At 37.5% G+C, this 27,916-nt stretch overlaps 1 protein-coding gene across 1 annotated transcript; it reads left to right on the top strand.

Moving 5' to 3' along the window:
* Positions 1-212: 212 nt before the first annotated feature.
* Positions 213-11,214, top strand: LOC114944119 (putative inorganic phosphate cotransporter). The gene is made up of 8 exons (XM_029319875.2): positions 213-838; positions 7,601-7,905; positions 8,197-8,442; positions 8,614-8,698; positions 8,934-9,151; positions 9,456-9,605; positions 9,847-9,979; positions 10,164-11,214. The coding sequence occupies exons 1-8, from the start codon at positions 811-813 to the stop codon at positions 10,598-10,600; spliced, it is 1,602 nt and encodes a 533-aa protein (XP_029175708.1). The 5' UTR covers positions 213-810; the 3' UTR covers positions 10,601-11,214.
* Positions 11,215-27,916: the final 16,702 nt, after the last annotated feature.

The raw sequence follows: 27,916 nt of genomic DNA, 5'->3' as shown, positions 1-27,916 counted from the left end.
AATCTTTGAGTACTTTCTTTCTTGGATTTCGTATATAATAGGGAACCTTCAACGCACCTTTCCCTAATGGACAACATTTCGCCCGAGCCCACCTGAATCCTAATTTTGCGTCCCTTCTCCGGGTGAAAGACAGATTATACGGGGGTAAGAAAAGTTGGTGGGGCATTTCCTCTCTTCGATGTGCGTCGAACAAAGCACGTCATTGTGCACAGACACGTGTGCTTGTGACGTGCTTGGTCGTGCCCCTCTTTCTCTCTATCTCTCTCTTCTTTTCCTCCTCCATCGTGCGTAGCCTTCGTTACGACACCGAAGAACGTTAGCGAGGCGATAGAACGACGCGGCCCGCGGAAGACGCCGGTGTCGCAACTCTGACGCTATTGACAGGCCTCCTCTTCGCCATCCTCGTTTTCGGAGCAACAAGCGCTGACTCGTAGAGATCTTGGCAGCATTAACTAGGAGCACGCACAGTTAAAGAACGGCGAGCGAGCGAGCTACAACGCTAGCGAGAACCAGCTCTCTCGGGCGGAATTTGCGGAGCTTTTCTCAAAGTTTCATGGGGTTGAAAATTGGTGTCACAAATATTCAGATGATATGATTGTTTATGCATGAACGTGAAGAGGACTACGACCAACAGAGGAGATATACGATTATATATGGTGCAAATATAATAAAGAAGCAAGATTAATTGATGACTTTCAAAGTGTATTGAACTTATAAAGGCGGAGAAAAAATTGATCCATTTGTACACCTCTTGTATACAGTGAGCGTGCCTTATTTGTAATTATCGCTAAACACAAAGATAACAGTGAAATGGCCTCCAATCGTCGTATGTTGAAGGGTAAGTCGATGATTAAAGAAACGAAACGTTAAATATAATATTTATTCTATGTCCTTTGAAAACCAAGAGGAAACACTTTTTGTATTTGAACTGTTTTATTATTTTCTTTTTAAACTCTTTAAAATTCTAGCCAAATATTTAAAATAAAAATTTAAGTCCGCAAATATTTATTAGAGACAATATTTAGAGACTATATTTCTTTATCAGATTGTGTTTGATAATGTTATTCTAAATTTTATCTTTAATAAATAATGTTTTTTTTTTTATTAGAAGCAAGTTAAATTTGAAGATCGAAAAATTGATATCTAAAATATTCGTTAAAAATTACAGAAACATAAAACACATCTTGATAAAAAATTAAAATAAAATAATTTATAAATGTGAACGAATAATGTTATTATATCGCGAAAATGATACTTTATTATTTAGATTATAATTCGTAAAAAAATTCAGAAGTAAAACATTTAAACTTAAAGAATACAAGTTGATTTAGTATATAAATAAATAATCAATGTGCAAAATACAGTTTGCTAATAAGTAAATTATTTAAAGGGATCAGCTCTAATAAAATGCGACATTTAATGCTGAGAAATATAAATGTATCGGTTTAGAGGATCTATTTTGATATTTCGTTCTACAACTATATATTTTCAACAACATAATTTGAATAAAAATAAGTGTGTGTACATGAGCTATTAACATAGCTATTTAAAATAATTGTTACAAAATGAATATAATGAATATAGTAAAGAATTGTAAGAATAAATGTATAATTATTTACAATAATTATTATAATTAGCATAAAAGAAGAAGAAGCACACAAACTGTAATAATAGCAAATAATAGAAGTAAATTAAACTGATGTTTATCTTGTCCTTCGTTGAATTAATATGAAAATATATTTATATGTTATCATGTTATGTGTACGTATGTGTCAGAATACAAAGTAATCACATGTTGTATGCTTCTAATTAAATAAAAATTTCGTGATCGTCTGCATTAATAATACTGTTACCAAAAAAATATAAAAACGTCATATATTAAAAAGTTTTTTTAAATAGAATATAAACATATAACGCGTACATATTGCATTGGTTTGATCAAAGTTCTCTTACAATTTACAAATATTATTCTTAATGTTTGATATAACATGAGATAACGTAAGATGTTTATTAGACTTTAATCCATAAAAATAAAAAAATACTCTTTAGCTAGTTGCATCAATTTGTTTTACATGTATGGCGCTTGAATTCGAATAATATTGTAAGACTAGATTTAATAATTTTCATGATGGTTTTTTATCGTCCATAAGTATTGATAAAAATTATTTATTAATAAAATTGTTTTTTCAAACATAAAACTAAAAGATAAAATTAATTAAAATTTAATCAGTAATGATTGATGTTATGCACGACTAAAGTAAAAAATTTTAATTCTTTATAATACATTTTTAACACTTGATAAAACGATAATTTCTTGAAATGAGACAACCTTAATATATATATATTTTCAAAATATTATTGTAATTATGTTTGTGTTTTCATCTATTTTTATGTCAGTTAAAGTTAAAACAGCAATTTAGCACGCTTAAAAATGTGTTCTAAGTTTTAATCGAAATTTTATTGTAACGTTTACAAAAATGAATCCTCTTATATATTAATAAGTAAAAGTAAATTAGTAGATAATTAGTGAATCAAAGCATATGTATCTATAAAATTGAATGATTTAGACACAAAAGAGCAAAAACAGCAGTTAATATTGTTATATTTTTTAAGAATATTTTTTGTTTAACACAAATGTTCTTTTGTAAAGATATTATCGTTCCGAAAAAATGACAGATTTTAAATGTGGGCAGGATTTAAGTTGTGCGCTTAATATCCCGTGACAGACGACAATAAACGCGGTTTCCGCTTAGACGTTAATATATTCTTAAAAAAGGATGATTTGTCACAAGAAACCGCATAATTCAAAGAAATAACGAATTAAAGTCATAGAAACAATAAAGTACTAAAGTAATGGAAAGAACACAATAATACAAAGCCTCAATTTCGTGGAAATCGTCTTTTTCCTGTATAACTCTGTTGCATATTAACTTTAGAAACAAGTGATAATATAAAAATATATTTATACAAAAATATCTCTTATCAAAAAATATTAAATATAACTATTATATTATTCTTCTTAATATGTTATTAATCGCACTCGGCTTATAAAAGTTAAATAAGACGAAAAATAGATAAAAAGTTAATAATAATAAATGCTATATATAATAAATTAAAAAAAAGATATGCTAATTATCTCTTATGTGTTTTGAAACTAGAAAAAACATGAGCGAATATGTAGAATAATAAGAAAGACATTATAAGGCATTGGTAATTTGATGCCTAGCATATATGTATAGAGGAAATGATCATGCGTATATAATCTATGATCTCTGAATGAAATTTCCATAAAATATGAGAGCACATTGTCTATCGCGATTGAAAATATCGCGAGCATTCTTTGCCCCGAACCCTCAACTGCCTGCTCCTGAGGTTAATATGTATCATCGACTACGTTCGCGTATCATCGACAGAAGGCGGTCGTGTGAATTAATAGTCGCTCATAGTCCACACAACGACGCAACGCGCACCAACCTCTAATCTCCATCCAGTGAGATACGAATTCATGTAACGACGCTCGCAGATAACACCGTCTGCATCGTTAAACCCGTGTCTTGACCCGAATCGATGTTTCCAATCGTTTAAAGTAGCGAGTCATCAAACTCTCAGCTTTCAAAAGCGCGCAGGTGCGCTATTTCAAGCCTACGCGAAACGACGAAATCGACTCGATATAAATAACTCGCGAGAAACCGTGTACCGAGTTCTGGGTGAAGGTCGTGATTAGTGCCGGCAAAATAACAAACGAAATGCATGTCAATGCAAAGGTGCGTCCCCAAGAAATTGTGAGATAAAACAGAAAGATATTATCCACGAGATAATTTTTTTATAATTTATTCTATATATAATTCCTTCAAAATTGCTCTTCGTGCCGTGTAGTTTTCGCAATTTAAATTATCATATCATATTATCGAGGTCATTAAAATGATACGACCTTCGAGTCGACTTGATGATCAGGTGTAAAGATGGCCATAAAAGTTATAATTAGCGACACCAAGTGCCATTTAAGATGACCCTGCAATGACGTGTAAACCAAGGTGCATCTCACATGCGTTAACGCATGATTTTATAGAAATTTATTAAAGCGTATTCGAAAAATAAAACAGTGCACATTGTCTGTTATAACTGAAAAGAGTACTATTATTCCTGAATAAATAATATTGACATAACATTATTCTAGATATTAATTAATCAAGAATAAGTAATTAACTTTCACGTTATTTCGATTAATTTGATAATCAGATATAAGTAGAGTATTCATTAAAATTACATATTAATAAGATTAATAATCCCGAGAATTGGAAGTAAATTATATTGGATTGATGTTTATTAATTGTCATCAGAGTTTACAGATTCTCTTACAAATTTATCATTAGTGTTTTTTATTAACGATTCAAAAGTTTTCATTTTGACATTCGTCACAACTTGAATTGAATAATCAACGTATTGCATTACCATCATGCGGCATTTTACATTTATTATCAGCTAATTTTATATCTGTTATCAGTTCGAAGTCGACTTCGAATTGAAAATATTAGAAAACGCAATATGTTTAACTATTGTGACAACTCCCAATTACATACACGATCAGGGAGTGTGATAGTCGCAATAGTGGTTAAGTGGATAGCACGACATGCGGAATGGGTAGACTCTTGATTCGCGAGCATCATTATCATCGACTAGATTGGATTTTTAAACAGGTACTTCTCTCCAATCGTCCGAATCATCCATCCACGATCTCGTCTGTTTAAATGCAATTCTACGTATATGCGCAACGTATATATAATCAATAACGTTAAAATAAAGAGAAACATATGCTAATATGGCTAATAGGAGAAAAACTGTGGAAGCATGCAGCTAATTGTAAGATGCCAAAACGTCAATTGGCTATTCAGATCAGACACGAAAATAGAATTTACGTTGATGTACGTAAATGGAATTTAACAGATGTACATATGTCAGCAGATACGTATACAAATACACATGCTGATTAAAGTGAAAATAATGAACAGACGATTTCTAATCAGTTTCGTAATCATCGTCATGGATTATTAGTAATGCAGCATTTCCTTGTACGACACAAGCCAACGAAGCGAGAAATAGTATAATCCATTCCAATGGAAAAAAATTTTCTCATTTAAAAAACATGATTGCATTAATGGAAATTAATAGATGAAATTACTTACAGGAATGTTGTGAGTTATATTAATATAATAAATAAAATTACAAATAAATTATATATTACGTGCAATATTAAAATTAAAATAATGTGTTAATATCTATTTATTTTACAGGCGCGTATATGTGTAAATATAATTTAATTTCCTTATCTGTGTAAGAGACGGATCCAGAGTGTATTCTTAGTTAATTGCTTTTCTTTCAATTTGCATATTTTTTTTTACCGGTCGTCAGCAGAACCAGTTAAAGTTAAGTAATAGGAATAAAAAATAACTAGTGCTTATCTCGATAATTAAGTGGATTCTCACGTAAAAATGCGAAAGACGAAACGACTTTGACGAGCACGAAATCGCTAAAATCGGATGAATCACGTACTAGGCGATAAGAATGCACCTGCCTGCGATTTTATTCGACCTTCCTCGCGAACGTGGTTACGTCAGATGTAGTGGTTATAGCATGACTTTACGTGGACAATACATGCATCGATGAATGTAAGCTTAATTTGCAAATTGTTCGTACAGACTTTTTGTACATAAATGCCGCATTTACATGCTTTTACGGCTTGATATGACTTAATAATCATTCATAGATTGACGGCCGTTCATCTTCATCGCTCGAGATAAACACGTGTATTAAAATTGCGCAACGATATGTTGGAATCGACTTCTTTGTTGCTTAACTCGCGTTACGCTGTTGTAATAATTAAATGCGTCAAAGATAAGCATGTTTAGCATAAATTAAGAAAAAAGAACTAAGTCAAAGAAGCATTAATTTCTGGCAAAAATAAATTGTTTATATATAATAATCCATTGTTATTTCTTATATATAAAAACCGATAAATTCCGCTGAAATAAAAAGAGAGAATCAAAATATTTTATTTGAATCGTGGGATGAGCTTCATTTTTAATTAACGATATCACACGAAAATTATAGATCGACCACCTAATATTTATTGAGAAAAAAAATCGATGTTTTAGATGAAAGTAGGCCAAGAAAATCGTCATTATTCACGCGCTGGAATTTGTTAAACAAAATACATATGCTGATTTCATTGTATGTATACTGAAGCGTCGAATACTTGTGCGATAACCAATGCAAATTTCGCGATAAGCAAAGTAACTAGCTACGATTATTGCACAGGTATTGCAAGACGAACGATGCAAAAGGATCTAATGCAGAACGGACTATTAATATCGGGGACGAGGTGCGCCTGTTTGTGCGTTGCGACTAACTAACAAATAAGTACGGGCTCGCCCGCTACTTTCCGCGAGCTTCTTCCAAGTCTCGTTCGATCCATTGACGTAAGATTTCGCAAAACTTGGAGCTTTCGCGCGGAGAAACTAGGAGAAAATTGGCTCGCTCGCATCATTCTTGAAATAATTTCAGCGGTTTGCCAATGAACGTGAAAATTGTCAAGGTGGACAGTGGCCGAGGTCTGACATTACCTATACGACAACTCATTAAAGCAAAACGGACACGAGTAGATGACTCGTGAGTTGGCACAATCGCGAAGTACATTTAATTAATCGATTCTCCGTTGTGAATGCGCGACAATAATTTAAAATTTCGGGGAGGGTCTGTGATAACGTTTATATGATAATAAAGGCTAAGAAGCATGATCTCTGCCCGCGCCTTTCAACATCCGGGATTTCCAACGATGACCTCGAGATGAGTTGCGGATGTGCCGAGATCAGTGATGGACCGAAAATATACATATGTGGTCGCGTGTATCACGCGCATATGTGCATTACGTAAAAATTGTTTACGCCGCTTAAGACATGTGACGCAGACCGCACTCGTACATATATTTGTTAACGTCCTGTTTTCAATCAAATACATTGCATTGACAACAATTGTGTAAAAATTCTAGAATAAAAGATGACAAATAAAGTTAAATTAGCATCACTCGAGCAGAATGGAGATCAAGGCAGAAATTTAATCTTTTCGGGGATATCTATGTAAACATAAACTACTATATATAAACTCCTACAATTTTTTAGATATTCGAATACTATTATATAAAAAGTGATTTAGGGAACTAATTATATGTTTTAAAAATAAATTAAAAAATGTAGAAAAAAGAGATCGTTACATTATTAATTAAAAGAGATTATTACACTGCTTATTATTTTCTAATAATTTTATAGCACAAATATTCTACACAAACAAATTAGTAAAAGTTTTAATAAGAATTAACCGATTCAGAATAGTAAATATAAATTCTATTAAATATGTGTCTTGCAGATAATTATAAAATAATACACACTAAAAAATATAAATATTTTACTTAAAAATCCCCCATGATAAGAAAGAAATTTTTAAAAATATTGAAAATCGGCTATTATTTCTGCATTGATCTACCACAGCTACCGAATGTTCGTGATCGATTTAGAGTCACAACAATAAACCGGAAATGCGCTTGCAGATCGCCTCTCATGCAGGCAGGTGCTCAACATCATGGTGATTCTCGGCTTTATGTTGAACTACATGCTACGCGTGAATTTGACGATAGCGATCGTCTCGATGGTGACGCCGGACAATAGTAGCAGTCAACATTTACATTCCAACGAATCGTCGTCGGTGCTGGACGAATGCGCTGCCCGGCCGGTGATGATGAACGATCTCACCCCGAACGACACCAGGATCCCAGCGATTCACGTCGGCGTTAATAGAGTCAACGAGACGAATAACGCCACTACGTTTCTACCATCGTTCCCACTGCGACACCCGGTTCGTTCAGACTCACGTAAAGTCGAACTTGCATGGTTAATGACCCCGTCGAACGAGTTCTTACATTTAACATCTTCGAGAAACCGACGCTAAATTTATGCATGCTAATTTAATCGTGCGAGAATCATCACAAAATTCTTTTTTTGAGCTAAAAAAATATTTTTACTTTAATCGCGATTATATCACGTGACCATTTAATTAATTCACATTTTAATTTCAATTTCTTTCTCTTATTCAATTTTGAAGTCTCTTTTCTAATTCTTTCGTGAATTCCTCGATTTTCAACCTCAGGAGGAACGACCCCAGACCAAGTATCCGTGGAACGAATACGAGGTGAATCTAATTCTCGGTAGCTTCTTCTGGGGCTACATATGCACGGAGATCCCGGGTGGTCGGCTTGCGGAAGTAATTGGCACTAGGAAGGTCTTCGGCTACAGCATGCTGGTGTCGAGTTTCATCACTTTGCTGACACCAATATCAGCCACGTTCGGCTATGCCGTCGTCGCCGCTCTTAGAATAATACTGGGATTTATGCTGGTATGTCGCAATTTTTCTACGAATTACTATAATTAAGATAAATGCGTATATACATGGATATACGTTAATGATCTGACTCACGTTTTCAATCTATCAAACATTTCTCTGTCTCTCCTGCTCTCTTTGTACGTAATCTCTCAAAATTAATTAATTAATATCTCATCAAATCAGGGTGCCACCTGGCCTGCCATCCAGCCGATGACTGCTCGATGGATTCCACCTACGGAGCGTAGCAAGTTCGTCTCTAACATGATGGGTAAATGGATCATGATATCTAATTCGCCTGGCGCGCGCGCACGCGATCGTGTAGTCGGTTTCGCGTAAGTGAAGTCGTTCGCCATAATCGTCTTTTTCCACAGTTCGAAAAACCTGAGAAACTCGAAACGTACATATACACACGACAAAAATAGCGGAATAGCATAGCCGCTTTATGGCCGCGGATGCGCCGGCTGCATTAAACGCCGCGCCATAAATTGCATCGTTATTTGCAGCCTCGTCGCTTGGCGCCGCGATAACTATGCCGATATGCGGTTTCCTCATCGACTCACTCGGCTGGGAGTCGGTCTTCTATGTGACCGCCACGATTGGGATTATATGGAGCGTGGCGTGGTTCTTGCTGGTGTTCGACTCACCGTCGCAGCATCCGCGCATCAGCGAGGAGGAGCGACGTTATATCGAGGATGCAATTGGAACTACCGCTACCGATAAGGTTGTAGTTGTAGAAAGCTATTTTTATATATTTCAATTCTGGAATCTATTTTAATTTTAAGTGATAAAATATTTTAATTTATTTTAATCTTTTCAAAGCAAGCAAAGTAGAGAAATGTAAATTAAGATATATTTAAATTTTGAAAAGAATTATTTGCACATTTCTTGAATTCTTAAATAGAGTATAATTTTTTTATATATATCTGTCTCTATATAGAGTGTATATAAAAAAATTATTTAATTATTTTTTTTCTTCGAAGATTTGATTAATATGCGTAAAATATTAATTCGATATTTAATTGCAGCATCTACCAGTTCCATGGCGCTCAATTGTCACCTCTGGACCCGTCTGGGCTATCGTAATAACGCACGCATGCAGCGTTTTCGGTTACTTCACCGTCGTAAATCAGCTTCCGACTTACATGAAATATATCTTGCACTTCAACATTAAGGAGGTACGTATTGTCAATCGTATATTGAAAAAAGAGTTTGGTTGTTTTTCGACGAAACAGAGAGTTAAATCGACCAGAATTCCTGATTTGTTGTGTAATCAAGATTCTTATTGTATTAAAAGGAATTCTAGTCGATTTAACCAGTAATTCTATGTTTCGTCGAAAAACAACCAAACTCTTTTTTCATGTAATAATAAAATTCGTTAATATCATATTAATATTCAAAAATGAAAACTTTGTGTAGAACGGCCTTTTATCCTCGTTACCGTATCTCGGCAAGTATATTTTCGCATTATCAATGTCCACTTTGGCCGATTACCTACTTCGCATCAACAAGCTATCCGTAACTGCAATACGCAAAATTTTCACGACATTCGGTGAGTAAAGTTTCGCGATTTTTGATCTCATAATTTAAATATGACAATGAAATGAGATTTTTCAGATAATCAAATAATGCATGATTAAATTTTTCTGATATATAGAAATAAATAAAGTATTAATTTTTGTAATTGGACCGAAAAATTTTATTTTCGATTTTAACGAAGCAACTCTAATTTTCAGCTATTCTAATCCCTAGCATCCTCATGGTGATTCAAGTATATTATGGTTGCAATCGCGCGGCATCGGTTGCAATATTTACCGTCGGTCTGACGATAAACGGTGCCGTGACAGCCGGTTATTTGGGAAATGGTCTCGACATCGCGCCCAATTTTTCCGGGACCATATTCGGTATTGCCAACACCTTCAGCTCGATAGGCGGTTTTCTTAGCAGCTTCATGGTCGGCACCATCACGTACAAGAATCAGACTTACTCGCAATGGACCATCATCTTTTGGACCTTGGCGGCCTCATACTTTATCGGTGCGATAACATTTGCCCTTTTCGGCACCGGTGAACTACAAAAATGGAACAATCCCTCTAGTGAAACGAAAAAGAACGGCGCTACCGCGGAAGAGGGTATCGAATCGGTTCCTCTCAAAAGTAAAATAATTTCGTAGCTTGAAAGTTGCTTCTTAGACTGTTAAGACGTTACAATGATGAAGACGTTAATTTATCGCATTGCGATAAATATTCCAAACGGAACAGTATTCGTTTTTATTATCGTAAAATGTTAAATCAATTGATTGACCCTGCTTAGCAATAGCTTGCATAACATCCTGTTTTTTTTCACTGCCTGCTAACTTTCTGCTTAGAATTGAAATATGTCTTTCAAATTGAGGTAATTTATTATTATTATTATTATTATTGTTTTATATTTTACCTCTAAGTTGTGTAGAATGTAAAAAAGAATAGATTGTAAAATTAGAAACGTCGATTTTTTAAAAATGAGTTTTATTTTTAAAAATGAATGTTATTATAATTATATCGAGTTTTCTTTTTTATATTTGCTTTCTTAGATGTGCTAAGTTCAGGGTCGATTGGTATAGAATAATTGAGTGCGTTTTTACACTCACTTTTTACTGATATTGATGTGTATTACGTACAGTAAGCTTACATAGTTACCAAAGGACAGAAAGATAAACAGCTCTAAAAGCGTTTAGTTTAAATTAAACTTTTGTTAGTGTAATTTGTTGATATGCTAATTTTTAAATAATAAATTTTTAGCAATTTTTATTTGTTATTTGTTTTAAAAACAAATTATACGATAATGACTCCAAAAATTAAAAAAAAAACTTGCCATTATAATTGGTAATAATGTGAAAGTTATATATTTGTTATATATATTGGTATATATATAATAAAAATGATTTTCTTTAAACAATAAAATAATGCATTTGAAAAATTATTAATTTTTCAAATTTGAACGGAAAAAGAACGGGATTTTTCTAACATTTATTTAATAGTTTCGACAATGCTAACAATAAAGACAAAAGTGTCATTTAATTTCATTAACACAACACTGATTAAAACTAAAATTTTAGAACACACGTTGATAAAAAGAATTAATTATATCGTCACACAGTATCTAAACTTCAAAGACATCTTACTATCTGTTAATATCAGTAGGTCGAGCTCAATGTAAGTTGTAATAAGTGCTTCTTCGTCCATTTTCTGACCAGGAGATGGAGTTGTATGTTCCATAATTGTGCATACACGCAGCCGTTTAATTAATGGCCTTTAAATTCTAATACTAGACATCAAAACTAGATAAACGTTTATAAAAGCAGAAAAAAATCCCTTCATTAAACATGAATTAAATTACCAAGTTAAAATCTTTTAGAAAATTCTCAACTAAGTGTCCATACTTCTTTTCTCAGTTTGCATCATACAAACATCTCGGTAACTAAGTTTAAATTAAAATATCCTACAGAAAATCTAAACCTCGTTAGACGGATTGACGGGAAAACTTTGTTCCTCAAAGAAACAAGGAACATTCTTCCCTAATTTAGATACATCCAATTAATCCTGGAAATAATTCGGACTAGCTCTCGCGGCTTTTGCGTTTTTCTCAACTTGGTTCGGGGTGCCCGAATACCTCGGCACATTATTGACCGGCGTCGTCGCAATGCCGGGACGGTGTCGGATGCCGATGATTCCACGAGGACAGGCAACATCTCAGCGCCGCGCAGCATCGCGACGATGACAGGAGCCAAAAGCGCCACGGCGTAGCCGCGTCGCGGTGGTGCTCGCCGTGACGCGTGGCGCTGCGGCGCTGCGCCGATATGCCAGGAGATCAGCTGTTCGAGGAGGTTTAATAGGTGCCTCTCCCTTTATCGCGCGCACGCCGCATTCGTCCCCTCTTCGTCGAACCATCGCGCTCTTTCTCGACCGCGTCCTCGCGCTGAGACGCGCTGGACCCCCGAGAGGAATCCCTCACTCTATGCATCGGTATTGCGTTCCAGCAATTTCATTCGACACGAGTGCTCCACGTTAAAGCGAGCTTAAATTGAAAATGAGGCGATTATTAATCGGCCTTATCTCCTAGGAGAATTACGGAAATTTCGCGCGTGTGATGAGGAAGTACATCGCGGATGACAAATTGAACTTCCATCGATTGTCATCCGTCGATTTGTCCAATCTCCTGCTAACGAAGCTTTGCGAGAGCCTGTCGTCGTTCTCCATCTCCGAGGAACGAAAGAAAGATAGAGAGAGAGAGAGACTCGAGGACGATGCGGCTAATCGTCGGCGGAAGAATTCCGGCGCGCGCGTGAAGTTAGGCCGTTAGGCATCGCGATAGAAAATCTCCGGAATTCGCGGACTGCAGTACCGAATTCAGTTGCTATGTCGCGCGCAGCGGGCGAACATGAATGGAGCGGAGCACGTGTCACGCGCGCCGGTTTGCCGCGCGGGACCGCCCGCTCGCACGAGCCGTCACTGGGAGAACACGTGCTCGAGAAGCTTCAATTCGCTTCAATCCGCACCGCAGTAGGAGGAAGCGGAACAACGTGCGCGCGCACACACGTGGAGAAGGAGTTCCGCGGTAAAGGTAAAAGAGAGAGAAGACCCCGAAGTGTGGGGAAGCGGCGCCGCGACGATCGCTACCTCCAGCCTCGTCATGCCGGCCTGCTCGGTTGTGATTAACTAAGGTTTAATCAGCTTTACAAGCTAAACTTCCTTTGTCGACATGCACGCGCATGATAATCCGCTGGACTATCTCGCCGGGTCGGGGCCGGCCGATACAGCCGAAAAACACCTTCGGCGAGTCGGACTAATGTGAGTACACAGGGTGTATCGCTATACAACAGGAAGGCCGGGTGTTCCGGTTGGCGAGGCTGTACGGGGAAACTCGCGCCGTCATCGTCGTCATCGTCGTCGTCATCTCTGGGAGAGACCTCGGTTTCCTCTCCCGTCGAACACTCGGCCCGGCTTCATACGGTCCTAATACCGAAATTCGCGGGATGTTAGATGCAGAGTCTTTCGTGACGCGAGACGAGAGCACGTCCGGAGAGCTGCAACGTGCCGACCGTGGGAATCGATGAATTCGCGTCTAAACATTGACGTCTTACTGTGAGACCTATCAGAAAAATCGACGTACATTACATTACACATGCTTCCCATCCGTGTCACAATATTGTACGATAGAGTTTCATGAATGTGGACGCGTACGTCAAATTTGACAATCACGTGTCATTTTGCCACGTGCTTCCGATTATTTTAAAAAATATAAGAAACTGCTAATCATTCGCTGATATCTTTAATTATCAGCGTATCGATTTCGAAATATAATGCAGAAACAATTTATCATTTGGGGAATAAAAGCTTTATCTCGCGGAAGTGTTACGAGTGACAACGTGACAATCACTCCTGTCGACATTGATCTAGCGACGAGATGAGACCGAGAACTTCTTACGCGGTATCGCTTCCTGGTGCATCCATTCGTGACTTCGTCGCTCAATATTTGCCGAGGTGCGAACGCGGCAGAGGCGTGTCCCTCATCAGCGAGATTACTCGCGTTCCCTAATTTCTTGATTACGCACGAGGAACTAAATTAAGTTCCAGTCAAGGAACAACGCCTCTCGAGAATTGACAAGCCGTGAAAAGCATTATACCACATTTTCGAATACATTTCACATACATTCGCGAATTGTCAAGATCAATTTCTCGTGGAAAAAATATATATATGTCAAGCTTGACAGTTTACATGATAAATATTCTGCTTGAAGACATTTTCTTTTTAATTCTTCTATATTGTCCAGGCTTACTATTAAATAGAAATGCAAGAGACACAATTAAATAAACTATTTAGCTAATGCGAATCGAGATTCGTGCTGATGAGCATCATCCGTGAAGCCGCAAGAAACGTCAGAGCTGTAGCCAGGCAAGTGGCTACCGTACACGTCGTCGAAAGAATAGCTAATTCGTCGAGGTGTAGGAGCGAAAGAGTGAGAGTCTTTTCGGGCTGTGAAGGAAGAGAGAAAGAGAAGGAAAGGCAGAGGTTAACTCTGGGTGGGTTATTAAGGGTTCGCGTAATAATGTGTTTGCGAGAGCGCGCGGTTGCACGCACCGTTCACGAGGAACATGGCATCGCCCCCGGGTGCTCTCCGGACCCAGCATCTTCCAGGGTCTACGAAAGCGTCGGTGTGGCCGCCCCCGACTCATGGGAACGTCCTCGGGGCAACACGGTCGACGGGTTCGCGCGCAACCATAGAATCGCCATTGGCATCGCCGGAATTTTTTCTTAGGAAATTATTAAGATCTAAGGCTCCTTTGCGCGCATTAGAATCGCGTCGATCCCCATAGTTTCTTTGAAATCATTACGGGTTGATTACAGTGCTAGAGTCATAGAAATGACAACTGTCATTAAGAAGTTGTGATCGTTTATCGAAGGTTCGTTAGAAAATTAGAAAGAGTTTTTAAGAGATATTAATATGATTGATATATTGACTAAAAGTATCTCACTTCGATAGCTGGTTCACTATAAAAAAAATTGCATTTAATGTATCATTAAAAAAGTAATTTAATGTATTAACAAAATGTTACCTTCTTTGATCAAAGAGATTTTTTCTGATGCATTTGTTTTCCATCGTTAGACTATAGCTGTATCTCGTCCCTTCCTGTCATCGTTTCTCTGCGATTCCAATTTCATCGCAACCATTCACACCCGGCATCGGCAAACGAGAGAAGTTATCGGTAGGCAATAATTTCGCGGGAATGCGCGGCTTTCGTGTCTGCGGAAAAGAATCTCTGACCGGTCGATAACGGATCTCACGCCGGATTCCGCGCCGTGAACAAATTGGACTCTCCCGAACTCCGTTATTCTCGAATAGAACAGTCGCTCCCGAAGATTAACCCCTCATCAACGCGGTTCGCGTCTGTCTCTCGCTGGAATGCGCATAAAATATACAAGGCACGAACATGAAAGGCGAATTCCATGTAATTAGATATCTAATTTTGTAGATCAAATAACTCATAATAATATTTTCACACGTATCTTTAAGCGCAATATTTCATTTTCATATTTTCCCCAAGCGTTATATTCACGAAAAATTCTCCACTTTCATCCTGGAATATTCAGACGCAAATAAAAATGAAATTTCTTATGGGAAATTCTTATCTACTGTATACAAGCGCTGACGCGCTAAGTAATTTCTAAGTGAAACAAAAAGAGAAGATGACGTTTCAAGGAGAAGATGAAGAAACAGAAGGGAACGAGAGGATGAAAAGCCGAATGATAATGGAGCGAATGAGAGAAGAGGCAGAAGAAATTGGGGAAGAGGGATGAGAAGGTGGCTGGCACGTATGCCAGGTATGCGGGTGAGAAACACCCCAAGGGCACCCCTGCTGTTCCGCCCACGTTTAAGGTACTTGCGTTGCGAGCGCGTACCCTCGGGGGCCCCATGATAAACTCCCGAGAGACTGTTCTTTTCTCTCACTCTCTCTTTCTCTCTCTGCTCACCAGCTGCAAGCTCGCACGCGATCTACGACTCTCGGAGAATCGAACGCCCCCGCGGGCACACGCCGTCATCACGCGAACCTGTAGGTAGAAGGAAAGAAGGGCACGACGGACCTTCTCCTCGTGCCTCTTTTTGCATTTCAGGCACCATGGATAATCTCGTATCTCGTCGCGGTTCTTTCTGTAATTTCTGCAGGTCTGATTCTCTTTTTTTTCGGAACCTTATATACGAGTCTCGCGCATTATTCCTGCGTTCCAACGCATATCGTATTATCGTCATCATCGCAAGGATGTCGATTATACCAATTATCTCTCGAAATGTATGAAATCATCAAAAGCTTTTTAGTGAATGTCATTAGGCTTTAAGACAGAGCAATTAGCTTATAATGGTCAGGGTAATCAAAAATTGATTGCATGTGTAAACCTACTTTATGAAACAAAATTGTATCTAGTTTGTGTCTAATATTTTTCTATCTTTCGTAAAGTGTGTACATATACTAAGAACCTAAAATATATTGTTACAGAGAAGAGAAGAGAAGAGCCTTGCATCTGGCAACCCTATCTGCGATCGTGTATGAAAGTTCCCATTATCAACTTTCTTTTCTAGAGTAGTCCAGAGACTTTTATACAATTGCATACGATCACACATAAAAAAAATCTTTCATCGCACTACATAATAATAAAAACTGATTGAAAATATTTAAAAATAAAATGTTTAAATTCAGAAAAAGGATTAACTCGGACAGATGTTGCCATTCTGTTATGCAGATGTTGCACTCTATTCTGTGTTCAAGTCGAGGCACTCTTATAATTCCTCGCACTAGGCGTAGGCAAAGAGTCCTCGAATATCTAAGAGGCGGTCTAACAACGCGGTAGCTCCGCGCGATCTCATCCGCGAGGAAGACCGCACTTTTCCCGCATAGCGGTCCCACGCTCTCGAGCGCATTACAGGTTCATCTCCGCCTACCGACCGCTCGCGGGGGTACGATGCATGTCGGCGATCGATATGCACGATCAATTCCAATCGATGTGTATTAACTCGTACTACCAAGCAGAAACGCGTCGCGGAAACAAAATGCGCGTCAATTATAAATATTATCCGCGGACATTGATGGGCCATCAAACTGGACACGCGAAAATTAAAGGATCGTGGAAAAACTGAAAAATAATACAAAAGCATCGGAAGCGCGTCAGTCGGAAATAGTATTTTTCTAGACAGAGATTGAATAACATTTTAAACCGATTTTTTTCGTGAGAATTATTGAAAAGTTAAAATAAATAACCGTGTGTAACGTATCGGCAATTAAAATTCAAATCGTGTTCTTATCAAAATTGAATATTTATTTTCGTTTAATTTATTTTCTTGAATTCTGATTTAAATATATTTACTCTTTTTGTAATTTAAATATATAAATTTTCTTTAAATATAGGTACGCATTTGAAGCAGATATACATTTCTGTTTTATTTTCAGTTTAAACTGGACATACAAGGATTGAAACATAATATTTTATCGAATAAAATAACCAATTGCTCTGTGATATAAACATTAAAAATCAAAATAGATAAATGTATTAAAACCACGTTGGCAATTATATCCAAATTTCGATTTCTCCCTCTTAATATTGTATATCGCACATTTCCTTTTTTATTTATATAAATTTGATATTTTTACCCAAAAATATACATTTTAAACTGTAATGTTCACAATTTTTCAAATTTAGCTTAAAACTCGTTTTCATGCAACTCGATATTGACTTGTATGCGAGGAAAATAACACGCTCGTGTAATTCTCATGTAAATTCGCGCGCAAAATGTAATCCTTACGCATCTGTACGTCCTCTTTTTTTCCTCTCTCTAGAATCTATGCCACTTGGTCCGATATATCGAGACATCTCGAACTGATCGATAAGCCGGAGCTGGGCATTACGAGATATTATAGGTGCATAGATAGCCGAATTATGCGCGCATGTACGAATAGAGACGACGATTCTCTCGGTCGCGCACGAGGCGCGCGCGATTGTCATTAATTAGACAGTTGGCACGCGCCAGGTGAAGCTCGCTCGTGTTCACCTGCGACGAGTAACACGCGCGGCTTTTCGGCTCACCGTGCCACCGCATTTGTGGCTTTTGTGCGCGACGATCGGCGTCGTTTATAGGGGTCGCCCACATGACATCTGACCCACATCCGGCCGATGTTCACCGAGCATCGATATCGTGCCCGGGCCGAACCATTAAAACGTCGAATAATTTCGAGTCCGCGGCGTGTAGGTATCCGGGGGATTTACGACGGATCGATACGCGCGATATCGCACTATCATTCCGAGAGTGTGTCGTACAATCTGCTTCTATGATCGACGAGATATATATATCCCCTCTTCATTTCAAACGTATGCGATATTATTATTACATTTAAATGTAATAGGTGGATAAATGTCATTTTAATCGAATTTTAAATGTCAAACGAGCGAACAATTTCTCTATCAGATTATAACCATTTAAAGTATAGTTAAATATCTATATAATCACAAAATACACATTAAATGGTCTTTGAGAAACTAAATTACATTTTTATTTAAATCAAATATATTTCTAATTTTTTTATTTCAACTTTTTAAATTTTTATTGAATTTATATGTTAATTAGTGTAGTTATATATTATATGAAAATATATGTATAATCAATAGTTATGCTAATATGAATGCTTTCGCTTGAGATTTTTTCATATATATTCTATTTTTATTATAAGCTAACTTATTATATATATAATGTCTATTTATATTTATTATATTTACAGTTTTGCAGTATCTTTTATCACGTTTATCTTTGCATAAAATCTTCTATAGAAAAGAAAGTATATGCCTTCGAAGAGAAAATAACTTCCGCGTAAACGATACCTGCTTCTGTGCACCTTCTGGAAATTAAAAGGCAACACCTGTACATGCACTCATGCACTCTCGAACGATGTAACGTAATGGCGAAACAAGAAGAGAGAGTGCGCGGAATTACGCGCAACGAAAGCGACCGGGGCCCACGTCCGACACTCGATAATCGTCAGAAATGCCCGATTATTAAGCATACAGGTGTTTACACCGGCAACCAATTCCGTATCCGCCTGAAACGCCTTCGAGAAATGCCGCGTGTAAAAGAGGAATGCCGCGTGTAAGCGATCCGTAAGGAATATGCTGTAGTTGATCCGAGGGTTACCGCTAGTTTTCATAAGAAAGAAATTTACTTGAGGTGCAGCTGATATTTCTTGTACCGTTTTAAAGTTTGATAATTATTCAATATTGACTTTTACGACGAAAATGCAGTTACATTGAATTACATAAATATATGTTGCCTTTACATTCATACAGGGTTGGGTAAGTTAATAATTTTTTAAAACTAAGTTAAGTTAAAGTTAATTGCTTATAAAATTAATTTAGTTAAGCTAAAAGTTGCATGAACAAAAAATTAACTCAGTTGAAATTAAGTTGAGATTAAATTAACTAAAGATTAATTTTTAAATACATTTATATTAAATTAGAATTTTGTTTGTTAATTCTTTTAAAATTTATAATAACAAAGAAATTTTGATTTTTATATAGAAATATAAGTATTTTTTAATAATTACAATTGATGACAAACATCAAAATTAATATATATATATATATATATATATAATACTTTATTTTAAAAATAATACGTTTATAACTTATAAAAAACAATAATGGTATTCAGAGATAAAATAAATTTAACTTTTAGGGAAAAAGTTAATAAGTTTAAGCTCAAAAATAACTAGTTGAAGTTAAAAATTAATACATTTTAAATTAACTAAGCTAAGTTGAAAGTTATAAACTTTTTTTCACTTTTAACTAATTAACTAGTTATTACTCAACCCCGCATTTATAAAATTAATCTTGTATTAATTAAACGCAAAATTATAGGTATGTTAACTCTATTCAGAGTTGTCGATTGCTAAAATATTGAATATTAATTAAAATTCAACACAAATTAATTTGTGAATCAATCATCCGTTATTTAGAAATGTTTTTAATTTAACTTCAAATAAAGTTTATTTGAATAAGACCAATTGGATTTTGATTGAGCAGAAAATTATTTCGATCTTCCACGAAGCGAATATAGCAGTTATTATCTATATATTTTCACTTAAAGAATGCATTCAAGACACACGTAAATTATCGCAACGACACCTTATCGAGCTATAATTAAGCGCACCTGGTTGCACGTGAGAGTCGCGACTTTCGAGATCGCAGATCGATTCGCTGTTGCGAAATAACGCGCGTTTACCCTCGCAGGCTTGTTAATGCAAATTTTGCTGTCGTGTCCGTGTGCTTCGCCTCCCCCTCTTCCTCCCCCCTTTCACCCTCTATCACAAAGCGTTTCACCCTAATTTCCTGCGCCGTGGCACCTGACGGTGCACGAAGTGCAGCGCTGCTCGCGTGCTCACCCAGCAGCTTCCGGTTCCGGCGCGTGCTTAAGCATTCCGGCTGTTTGCACTCGCGAACGTGAACACACCGAACGTATATATGTATATAGATACAGACACATACACAGATCCACCTGTCTGTCCGTGCATACGCGCGCCCGTTCGCGCCGTTTCTATCCCGCCCGGTGCCTTGCCCGCATTGTGCACCTGATGCATCGTGGAGTCGCATTCGTAGATCGGCAGATAGAGATGTTAATGATCGCGAATTGAGACAAGGAACAGGCGCGTGCGGCTCGACAAATGGTCCGCCGAAAATAATTACCGTTCGGTTGTCCGATATAAATTAATATACGCCCTCGCCGCAAATCGATTCGAAATCGACACACGATCGAAAAGTCATATATAGGTACTGCTTCGAGATATCTTAAGAAAGATCGAAGCTAAAATTCAATCGAGAAGTTGTCATTAAAAAATTTAGATTAATTACCACTCAAAAATAAAATGACATGTTTACTAAATAAATAAGCAAATAAGATAAAATGTATATGAGTAGATTCTTATTAGCATTGTGTAACGATAAAAGAACATATAACACCAATATAATATTATACGAGACAGACGAAAGAAGCTGAAGACGAATGACAGGAATGAGAGAAATCGTGTATCTTCTCATCCAGCGCAGACTCTCCTTAAAATATGCTTTGACACTTGAAGACGGAAAGGTAGATTCTTTAATGGCCACGTCGCAGGTGCGAGATCGGATCGCTCGGTCGTTCGATATTCGCTTCGCGTTTCACGGACGAGCGGTGTAGCCAATTAACATCGCCGCGAGACGAGAAACGCGTTACACGACATCGGTTTGACGTGTCGCATATCAACCGACGGTTTTCTTCTAAATGTACCGTAAAATGCGTTGCTGCTAATTAAACAGGTTCTTTCTACTAAACAAAGCAATGCTATTGCTATAAATAAAATTGCTTACGAATTTTGCTACAAAATATCAATATAATCATTTTTCAAGAATTTATATACGAGATTATTTATTAAACATAATTATCTTATCAGAGTGTCCAGCAGACTCAATGAAAAAAATTCCCTGACTTTTTCAAATTTTCTAAGAAATTAATTTTTTCAAATATATAATTTGCATACATCTGTATAAGATAAATCAATTAAATGTTAAATCATGAAATCCTTGAGATATTTTTGTCAACAACGAAAAGGTTCGAAAGTTAAAAAGAACAAAAATTTAAGTCACTTATACAAAATGCAGTACGATAATCTAAACAAATATGTCACTATAAACTATTTAAATAATCACCTTTTTTATTTATATTACATCAAATTTCTTAGTTTTATTTCTATTAAACACATTGAAATAAAATAACACGATGATGAAAATATAAATAAACGAACACGCTGTAGATTAATCGATTTTTAATAACACAAAAAATTAGCGTGCTGGGAGTCAAGGAAAAGTTTATATTTATTTAAATAAAAAATTTCAAATTATCGAGCCAAATGTAGAATAATGTGAAAAATTCCAGATGGATAGTAAAATTTCCCGACTTTTTCCGATTTTCCAGATTTTCCTGCTGGACACCGTGAATTTTGTCATGTGCAACGTATTAGTGAATTATCCAACATTATGAAAAAAGAATTGAAAAATGTTTAATCCGCAAGTTATTCTCGTATAACATATGGAATTTCATGAAAGCGGATTAAAATTTAACATCGCATGCTTAATGGCGGAGAGAGATTACAGGTGAGCATTCAGTGAGCTATCGGCGAGGGAAGCTGGTGTCGGACAAATATTATCGTCGAAACGCATCGGACACTCGGGGCGGTCCGTATGCTGGCAATTAGCGGTGGCAGGTGGTGATTACCAGAGGCCAAAATGATCCTCCTAAACACCGGAAACGTCCCTCTACGCCGCCCGGGCGTGATTCCACGACTCCGTCGTATTAAGACGACTATAAGACGCGGGACTCTCTCGACTCTATGAAGGCGCAATAATTCACGAGCGATCGCGAAAGAAAATTGCCGGTCTCTCCGACTCTCGTACAAGCGTTAACGATCTTCTCCGACCAATTACACGTCCCGCGGTCGTCGATAATCAAAGTTCTCTTCGTGTACATAGTGATTAGCGCGACGTAGCTCACTCGGAGTAGAAATAGATAAATTAAGGAAAGACTGACGGGAATATACCTACATCTCATGGGATTGAAGTTTCTAATCTGCGAAATGGCCGATTGAATTCTCGTCCCCCTTTTTCTTTTCTTTTCCTAGCACGCATTATGATATACCATCTGCTATCCTCTATAAGAGATTAAACGGATCCTTTTAGTGTAGCGCGACTAAACCTAGGCGAATATAAAAATATGAAAAGCAATTTTTATATATCTGAATTCTTATTAGCTCTGCACCATTCTAAATTGACAATTAATATAATTATTAATATTGATACTCTCTGAAGTGTTTTATAGACACTTTGTATTTTTATACTAAGCAACTGTGCAGCAATCGTTCGATAATTAGAAGCGAAACGCGATCGTCCCCCGAAAGTTCGCTCGAGTTTCTTACCCTCTCTTTAACGTGCAAGAAGAGCAGAAGAGAGCAGAAGAGCGGAAAAAAGAAATCCAACGTAAAAAGGGATCTCGTTTGCGACCGACGCAGCACAGCACAGAGGCCGTGATTCGCTGGCTGATGCCATATGGTGTGCAAACCAAGAGGCTACTAGTCGACCGTTTCGCATTACGCAAACGAACAAGCCGCTTGTGTCATGTGGCGGTCGCTCTGAACACATAAGTCCCATAAATCCAGATAAACAGAAAGGACAGCCGGAATGATCACGAGTAGCGATCCAGTTAATAAGATCGTTTCTACGTCTATTATACAATGTATATTCGCATGGAGAGGCTAGAAATGGAAATAAAATATGTTTGGTCTTAGATAAAAAAGTTCGTTGCTCGTCTACATATTTTATATAAATATCAATATTATCAATATATACGCGAAAAATTAATTCTCCAAGTCGGTTGTCCTTCTATTTTAATTAATATCTGTTAATATCACATTTATTATTTCTATATGTAATTTGAACTCTATATAGATTGTCCCTTCTAAAGCGAATTGTATTTGATTCATCATTTTTATCTATCGATATATTTATCTCGATAAATATGGCCATGTCATATTTCAAATTTTAATACCCATCTCAAATTGAGAGGGAGTATCAATTTCTTTTCGGACGAAACAATTTTCAAGATATTAGAAACTGGACGACAGGAAGAAAAAGAGACGAGAGAAGGAAAGCTTTTTTTCCACGATCCACTTTTCGAGAAACGAAAGAGAGGAGTAAAAGAAGAAGAAGAAGAGAGGCCGGGCCTCTCTCAATGGCCATAAAAGCCCAATCATAATCGCGGTATCATTAACGACGTCGTGCGAAAGAAGTAATTAAAGCGCGCGGCTCGTGTTCCTCGTGAACTCGAACCCTCTGGGCTGGCTCCTCGACTCGAGTTAACGGGCTCCTTCGCTCTCGCAGGGTTTTGCTACCCGTCTGCCGATTCCTCGCCGCATCATTCCGCGGCGCGGCGTCATGACATCGGGCTCATCGGGTCCAGGAGACTCGGGAGAGACATGCCGTAGGAACGCCTCTACCTGACCGCCGCAAAAAGTGGACCTGCCGGACCGATGGGGAGGCTCGTCGGCGCCTCTCCGTTTCTTTCTCCCTTTCTCCCTTTTTTGTATACCATTACTACTTACTTGTTAATCAAATCGCGAGAAGAATTTCGAGATTATTATCTCTAGCCGCTGAAAAAATGAAATTAATGTACGGTCGTCAATTCTTGGCAGTAAAGGATAGTTTTCATTTCTCACGGGTGAAATTTCGAAAACTCCCTATATACTCTTAAATTTGCAATTGGTTTAATTATTATTATATGCATATTTATCTGATTGTTAGTAATTGTCAAAATTGGATGTCATCAAATTTTGTTCCATTTCTCTAATGCTATATAAAAAGGAGGCTGTCATCAAACGAATGCTTTTATTTTTTTAATTTACAAATTGATATTTTAATAACGAAAAATATAATTTTTTCACTGATAAGTATTTATATTTCTAGGCGATACAGAGAGTAATTTTTTAAAATTAGCATCTCATTAACCGGTCGCATTTGAAAGGTAAAATCGAACGAAAGCATACTCATTAGTACTTATCTATAAATACAAGAATGATGTTGTAGTTGTAACAAGATAAACACCAGGTTGTAACTTTTCTTTACATTTAAGTAGATTCTAGAAGCATCTTGTCCCTACGAGACCCATAGTATCTCCTACTCAGATACTGAAAGCAAAGTGTATCTTCTGCATCATCAGGAGAGCGGCTGGAAGGTGAATCGTATCTCTTCGACGTCTCGTTTCGCGTCCGCGATGATAAAGGGCTCCGGCCCTCGACGAGACCCGTTTCCTCTCCACCAGGCTCTTTCTCTCCCCCGCGGCTTCCCTTCCCCTTTCTTTCATTTTTGTTTCTGCGCACAGTAGCCGAGAGAGGAGGCTGCCTCTCTCTGAGTTTGGCTCGGAACTGCATTCCGCAGCCGGCTCAGCTCGAGTCCCGGTCGCGCTGTATTCACCGCCATTGGCGCCACACGCGCATTTCTCATCGTCGCTCTTACGCATGCACACACATGTACACTTTATATACGTGCATACGCATCTGTGCCCTCTCGAGCTGATCCGACTTACGTTCCGCGCTATCGCGCTAAGTGACGTTACACGGCTGCGAGAGAGATGCGTACCGCGGACTATAAAATTATGTCGTATGGATCGTTTGTACATGTATTATTGTCAAACATGAACACAAAAAAGTATAAAAAATTTAAATATACAAGAACTATTTTTATTAGATTTATAAATGATTAAATACGAAATAAAATGATTAACTTGTATGTTCATTAAAACCATTTGCGTCTATTTCTATAGAAAGAATTAAATTGTCAAATAATATTTAAATGATTATTTTAGACTGTCTGCATTACTGATTGCAGTGAGTGTCTTTTTTTTTTGTTTGACATTACAGTATTAAATTTAATTTCGAAATCTAATTTTTTCTACGTAATAATCTTAAAATAAAAGTTTTCAGTATGTAAATCTAAAGTCGAAGTCACACTTTAATTTTGACAAAGAGCTACCGGTTTATGAATAATAAAATCAGTCGCACACTCGTGTCGTTGATTTATTCGATATAATAAGAAGAGAGAAGACGCACCCACGTGGCACTTTCTCACTCTCGCTCTTGAAAAAAAATCTATTCGTGCGAATAGAGATACGTCAAATAAAGATACGACAAAGTGTCATATGACAGGTGTTGTCTGACCTCTTTCGAAGAATCGGGTCATCGCACGTGGTTCTTTATGCCAGAGTGTTCACGACGGCGATAAAAGATCAACGATGACGAGAATATGCGGTTGCGTAAAAAGGAAAAGAAAGTAAAACGCGTTGTCTCTGGGTTATACTCCGTATACACCGGAACCGAGGATGTTATACATCTCTTTCCTTCTAAGCGAGTCCTTGTTTCGAGAATTCGTCCTGTTCCCGGATTCAGAGACGTGCGAGACCGCACTGCATTCGCTTACCCGATGCATAATAATGTAACACGAGCGCAGAGGTTACATCGAGACCATCCACCAACCTACCTACCTATGCAACCATCCAACTATCTCTACTTAGCTATCTACCAACCCACATTCCCGAGGCAGAGTACGCAACCGTGTTTACAGGGAATGCTTTGCGCTGTTCGGATTTCTTAATAGCGAGGTGTTCTGTTCCGCTTTGCAAACAAGATCCGAACGCAGACGCAGCTATAGTGAACGATTCAGCCTCGAATGAACATCGTGATTAATATTAATCGTAGATAAAGAGACGTTAATTTTATATTAATGTAAACATTCTCTTTTTCTGAGACAACGTCAAAATAAAACAGAGCGACAAGTAAAGTGTGAAACTAAAATACCAGGATATATTTCGATTCTCCCTCCCAATTCCAAGTAATCTGAAATTTATTATTTCAACTAAGAAAAGGTCTCTAAGGAATGGGACTATAAATTCTATCTGCACGTGACGCGAGATAGATCACGGCTAATGGAATCCATATCGTCCGTCGGGGTGAAAAATTAATCGGCCTCGCGAAGCACCGATTATATATTTTGTCCGAGGAGTATTGTTGTTTTCGCGCAGATGTACCGCGCGAAGAAGAAATATTTACAGCGTCGCGAATTCGTGTCACCGGACGGCGAAATACCGCGAATGTCCGGCCAGTGTGGCGCCAGCCACACGGCGGTAACTTTATATCACTGTCGTACAGCTAAGTACGGCACTGGCGGGGATCGACATACCCGGTCACGACTCAACGACTAGCCCACCGATGTATTTATACGACGAGAGAGAGAGAGATGGGGTGGGTTGCGCGCGAGGGAGGAACGGGTACATCTGTTTCCATCCGGGCACGTGTCTACGGAATTAGAACGTTTTCGAGGGAGACGATGTGACGCACACACGGGGACGACAAGACACAGTCTCTGAGAATACCGCGAACCGACGGGTTTTCTAGGATACCTCGTGGTCAGCTGGCGCGAAATAACAACAGGCGGGATGATGAAAACAGATTGACTTATCCCGAGAATAGTACTCTCGCCTAGAGAGAGAATAGCGCGTTCTTCCTCGTTTTTAAATAGTTCACATTCTTAATCCTTTATAATAAAGTGCACAGAGAATTTTATTTTAGAATTTATCCTGAAAATCAGGGTAATCGTGGGAGAATATGGTAGAAGAGTTTTATGAGTTTCTCTTATTAATATTTATTACAATAAAAAATATTAATATCTATCACAATAAAATATGTTCGATTAATTTTTACTATGTACATATTAATGTTTTTATTGTGATTTTCAGGGTAAATTCTAAGAGAAAATTCTCTCCGTCTACAATTTCGATCTCATTGCAAGATATATTTTTTAGCAAGAAGAATTTTTGAAGATATAAAATATATTTATTTTAATTAAAAATTATTGAAATAATGTCGGCAAATTAGATTATAATTACTGAACGCATAAGTAAAGAATTGCTCAATTATCAGTCTTTTATTAAATTAATCCTTTCTTGAACAAACAATCGAGAAGATGAAACTTTACTAAAATTTCTTCAAATAATGAATAAAAATTTTACTTTTCAATTGCAAACTAACGCACACACTCTCTTTCTCTCTAACAAAAAAAGATGTTACGCGTAACTCGATACGAAATTGCATTCGTTTTCACCAACGCCAACAGTAGAAAACGACGTCGCGGCGAGAGCGACGATGCAGAAATGCAGCCGACGCAATCGAGATAGCACGGAATTCGCGGCGATGCGACTCCGGTACGTGTCAACGGATGACAGGGATGCCAGCTGAATGTCGGCGCCGCGGCGTCGTCTCGTGCCGCGTCCTTGTTTTGTGAATCGCGGCGGCGCGTCACGTCGTCGTCGTCGTCGTCTTCGTCGTCGTCTTCGTCG

This window comes from Nylanderia fulva, unplaced genomic scaffold, assembly GCF_048542155.1.
Source record: "Nylanderia fulva isolate GAGA-0341 unplaced genomic scaffold, ASM4854215v1 Scaffold20, whole genome shotgun sequence".
NCBI classification, from domain to species: Eukaryota; Metazoa; Arthropoda; class Insecta; order Hymenoptera; family Formicidae; genus Nylanderia; species Nylanderia fulva.
Note: the sequence above shows the minus strand (reverse complement) of the source record. Positions and strands in the feature narration are given on the sequence as shown.

Excerpts from the sequence above, each read along its gene's own strand:
- LOC114944119 (XM_029319875.2), top strand. The coding sequence starts at position 811 with ATGGCCTCCAATCGTCGTATGTTGAAGG. Across the intron at positions 839-7,600 it reads CAATCGTCGTATGTTGAAGG|ATCGCCTCTCATGCAGGCAG; the intron begins GTAAGTCGATGA and ends ATGCGCTTGCAG. Across the intron at positions 9,980-10,163 it reads CAAAATTTTCACGACATTCG|CTATTCTAATCCCTAGCATC; the intron begins GTGAGTAAAGTT and ends TCTAATTTTCAG.